This window comes from Triticum aestivum, chromosome 4B, assembly GCF_018294505.1.
Source record: "Triticum aestivum cultivar Chinese Spring chromosome 4B, IWGSC CS RefSeq v2.1, whole genome shotgun sequence".
NCBI classification, from domain to species: domain Eukaryota; kingdom Viridiplantae; phylum Streptophyta; class Magnoliopsida; order Poales; family Poaceae; genus Triticum; species Triticum aestivum.
In genome coordinates, this window is record NC_057804.1 from 118893117 (window position 1) to 118897685 (window position 4569).

The 4569-nt window shown below is 45.2% G+C and overlaps 1 protein-coding gene across 1 annotated transcript; it reads right to left on the reverse strand.

Moving 5' to 3' along the window:
* Nucleotides 1-922: 922 nt before the first annotated feature.
* On the reverse strand, nt 923-3585 carry LOC123091377 (alcohol dehydrogenase 3). The gene is made up of 9 exons (XM_044512873.1): nt 3440-3585; nt 3215-3351; nt 3053-3099; nt 2114-2439; nt 1941-2023; nt 1769-1844; nt 1632-1684; nt 1428-1523; nt 923-1323 (listed from the first exon to the last, which is right to left on the reverse strand). Exons 1-9 carry the CDS (start codon nt 3471-3473, stop codon nt 1045-1047), a joined length of 1131 nt encoding a protein of 376 aa, XP_044368808.1. The 5' UTR covers nt 3474-3585; the 3' UTR covers nt 923-1044.
* Between the last annotated feature and the right edge of the window lie 984 nt (nt 3586-4569).

Sequence of the window (4569 nt, forward strand, 5' to 3'; positions counted from 1 at the left end):
AACGTGTCATGGCTCAACACCATCAGCTGGCTGGTCAGATGGCGTTGTGCAACTTTTGGACTTAGATGACACACTTGCTACACTTTGAGGACCTGAATACCGACTTTCATAGTTCAAGGACCTACATGACATCCTTGAAAATGTTTGAGGACCTATGAAGCACTTCACTCTATATTTCTACTAGGGTACACTTGCCTACCAGCATCGAAAGATCTGGCACATTAGATCAAGTTGGAGCAATGGTTAATATTCATTTGTCCCTACCATAAAAGAGCTTTTTGAGTACAGCATGCAAGTTGAGGGACGCGAACGTTTGGTTCCACCCAGGAATTGGATTTTTTTTTCTTTACAAAAACAGTCGCCAATAAAAACCCAACGTTGCAAACAAACAAAAATATTGTTATTTACTCCAAGACACTATTCACACTATTTTAACCAAATATTTGCTTTTTTCGCCCTGAAGTCGACGCGGGGTTTTCGTTGGCGTTAACTTAAGAACTTTTTTTATAATTATTAATTTTTTCCAAAGTATTTCCCGCAAGTTGAGTTACTACTCATTGGCCATGCAAAGATGAGGCACCCTTGTTGACGCCTAGAATCACTCCGGCACTATCCGAGCCATCTTCCCTGATGGAAGGGCTGTCAAGATGTTGTGCAAGCACGCTTGCAACACTTGCGACTTATTTGGTAGCAGGAAAATTTGTGAAGTTGTCAGTTTAAATCTATGATAACAAAAAGAAAAGCTTTCTGCATTCAAGAATGAAGAGAGAATAGAAGAACTGATTTGACGCCAATATTAACACAGAAATTGCACGCTGTACTATTGTGCCATAATTATTAATAGTAATTTACATGCTAACTGAAAGCTGCCGACAGACACAATGAAACCAAAGACCAAACCGTGAACACTAAACAAAGAGCATAGATGCACATCTCACGACTAGCAAACACGATTATTACGCGAGGGAAGTTTTCTACTTTTGGCTTGTGCTTCTCAAGCACCAAATCTTAAAACAGAGAGACACACGATAAATAAGAGGCAATCTACTCGTCCATTCTCATGATGCAGCGCAGGCCCTCCCCCTTGAGCATGAGGTCGAACGCCGTGTTGATCTGCGAGAAAGGCACGCTGTGGGTGATGAACTTCTCCAGGTCCAGCTCCTTCCTCATGTACATCTCCACGACTTCCGGGAGGTCGGTCCGCGGCTTGTAGTTGCCGAAGAAGGTGCCCTTCAGGGTCCTCTCATTGAGCAAGTTCATCGGGCTTGTCTTGAACACCGCCTCCTTGTGCGGGACGCCCACCAGCACCGCCACGCCCCAACCCTGCATCCAGCAGATTTCAACATTCAGTCTAAACACTAAAAATAGCTTGCAAATAATTATCATTGGAGTAGAGACTATATATAGGTATATTGAGAGCTACGTACATCATGGACACATTCGAAGGCGGCGATCATGGCGTCGATGTGGCCAGTACACTCAACCGCACGGTCGACGCCGCCATTGGTCATCTCGACAAGCACCTGGAGAGCAACATTGCACATTGAGTTTTTGGCACAGGATTGTGCATGTCATGAAGAACGAACAAAGGTGAAAATATGTGTTGAGGGAGATGGAAAGAACTCTTGCACTGGCTTGGTGTGGTCCTTTGGGTTCACAAAGTCGGTGCATCCAAATTTCTTAGCTGAAAAATTATGTACAGGATGTTCAGTGTCCCATCCAACAATATTTACCAAGATATCCTTGTTTTGCCTGAGGCAAATCGTACCTTGTTCGTATTTTGCAGGGTTCAAATCCACACCAATGATCCTTGATGCCCCAGACATCTTGGCCCCTTCCATGGCCTGATCATGTGAGGAGCACACAGTAATTAGTCACACAATTCTCTCCAGCCTGCAAAAATATGTCGTAGATAAAAAACATCTTGGAACGTCACTTACAGCAAGGCCTACAGCTCCAAGACCGAATATGGCCACCGTCGAACCCTTTTTCGGTTTCGCGACATTAAGGGTAGCACCAAGTCCTGCAGAAAAATGACAATTTAGCTAGTAATGGAGGTACCCTGAACATTGCGTTTCATTTGGAAACAATGGCATGAGGAGCCATCTCTTACCAGTTGAGATGCCACAGCTGAGAACACAAACTTTGTCAAGGGGCGCCTCGGGGTTGATCTTGGCGAGGCAACCAACATGGATCACAGTGTACTCACTGAAGGTGGAGGTCCCGACAAAGTGGAAGATGGGTTTCCCGTTGATGGTGAAGCCTGACTGCCCATCCCCGATCATCACGCCACGATCCACGTTGATCCTGAGGAGGTCACAAAGGTTGCTCTCCTCTGACTTGCAGTGGGCACAGTCTTTGCACTCGCCGGTGAAGACCGGGAGTACATGGTCGCCCGGCACGAGCTCGGTCACACCCTCTCCGACACTTTCAACAATGCTGCAACAAGAAGCAAGTTAGTAAACAGATTTAGCAGAAAAGATAAACTACGAAAACAAACATAATACTCATCATTCAATAAAATGCAGAAAAGGTCCACTTTAATAAAATTGACAACTGCCGGAATCTTTGATTATAAACTTGGTAAATATATAATTAATGAGGAGGTCGGCAACTGACAGAACATGGAAAATTAACAGTCCAAAACCATATGATTGTCCAAAGCACTTTACAGTGTGAGCTTGTGTCATGGATGACGTTAAAACATGATTCTTCATATGTTTTATCCCATGGCAATAAGATATGGACACTTTCTGTATGTAGGTATCGATCTAATACCATTGACAGAAAAGAGTTCAGGAATCAGGATGACTATAATTAGAAGCTAGTGTGAATAGATAATGATCAGTGTTGTGTCGTGATTCTTCATATGCTTTATCCCATGGCAATAAAATACGGGCACTTGCTGTATATAGTTATCAATCTAGTAGCACTGACAGCTCAGGATTTAGTAGTATGACTGTAACTAGAAGCCAATATGAATAAACTATGATTTAGGATTCAAGATTCCTCAGCTGAAACAGAATAAGACAGAGACAGAGAGGATGCATACCCTCCAGCTTCATGGCCCAAGATCCTAGGGAAAACCGGAGTTTGCCCCTGCACAAACAAACCCAAGCAGAACATGGCAAGTTAATCATCTATCCATTGATCCACGTGTCTTTCACCATACCCGTCTCGACTACGAGATGCAATTGTGTATTTGTGTGGATACCTTGGCTTCCCAGAAGTAGACGTCGGTGTGGCAGAGGGCGGTGTAGAGGATCTTGACGCGCACCTCCATGGCCTGCGGCGGCGCCACCTCCACCTCCTCGATCGACAGCGGCTTCCCGGCCTCCCATGCCACCGCCGCTGCAGTCACCCAAGAACCAAACCAATTAGATCAACAATTCCAGAGCTTCAAAATCAGACAAGACTGACTGCTATGTCAGGAACAGACCTTTGCACTTGATCACCTTCCCGGCGGTCGCCATCCCTGTCCCTGTCGGTCGCAAGCTCCAAGAACTCGAAGAGAAAGAAGATCGCTGTCTCTGCTTTGCAGTTCGATGGTTGTAGATTTTGGTGAGGAAGGAAGGCGAGGCGAGCCCTGTATATATACTCCTGGTGCTGGAGGAATCGGCGAGTAATTAAGGGTATGCTTGGAGTGCAAGCGGGGAAAGAAGTTGGACTGTTTTTCTTGGACAAGGCGGCCGAAACAGGGGTGTCCAGCCTCCGTTCGCCTGCCTGCGGCGCTGCGCGCGTCTCCGCTGGTTTCAAACCTCGTCCCCGTGTGGTATATGTGGAAACCATGGCGACGTGACCAAGGGGCTAGAGATCAACGGCAGCCGAAACAGAGTAAAAAACCCTGGGATGAGGCCAGAGAGGGCTGACTTGGTGACGGAAAACCAGGGCGACCGAGAAAACCAGCTGCGAGAACAACAGCGTCCTCCCCGCTCTGCAACGGTCCACGACCCGACGCATCGTCGTTTTGCTAGAAATAATACTATACGTAGTAGGCAGCTGAAAAGTCCATGGTTCTCTGCATCTGCCGGATCAGGGCAATAGGGCATGCATGCTGGATTGCTGGCCGTCGGCTTTCACAGTTTCAGTGTTTCCTCGGAGAGATTCAGTACGTAGTCTGTATCGGATGGCTGACCTGCCTGTCGGTTTTCAGTTCTATTGTTCTCTCCAGAAGATTCAGAAGTCTATATAGAATGTGAATCTTTACTTTTCCTACAATAATGTGAATCTTTTACTATCCCTAAAAAATGTGAATCTTTTAGTCCAACAAAGAACTCCCACCGTTTCTAAAAATAAGTCTTTTTAGATATTCTAACATGAACTGCATACGAAACAAAATGAGTGAATGTACACTCTAAAATACGTGTATATTCGTTTATATGTAGTCTATGTTCAAATCTCAAAAAGACGAATATTTAGGAACGGGGGAGTAGCATGACCAGCAGAAATCAGCTATACTACTCGTCGAGCTTTATGTTTTTGCCGCTCGCACCCTGACAAACAAACCACTGATTTTTTTTATAAAGAGTAGTAATATATTGATACCAATTACATTTAAACTCTACAACA

Excerpts from the sequence above, each read along its gene's own strand:
- LOC123091377 (XM_044512873.1), bottom strand. The coding sequence starts at position 3,473 with ATGGCGACCGCCGGGAAGGTGATCAAGTGCAAAG. Across the intron at positions 2,024-2,113 it reads CAGCTGTGGCATCTCAACTG|GACTTGGTGCTACCCTTAAT; the intron begins GTAAGAGATGGC and ends ATTTTTCTGCAG. Across the intron at positions 1,324-1,427 it reads CCTTCGAATGTGTCCATGAT|GGTTGGGGCGTGGCGGTGCT; the intron begins GTACGTAGCTCT and ends TGCTGGATGCAG.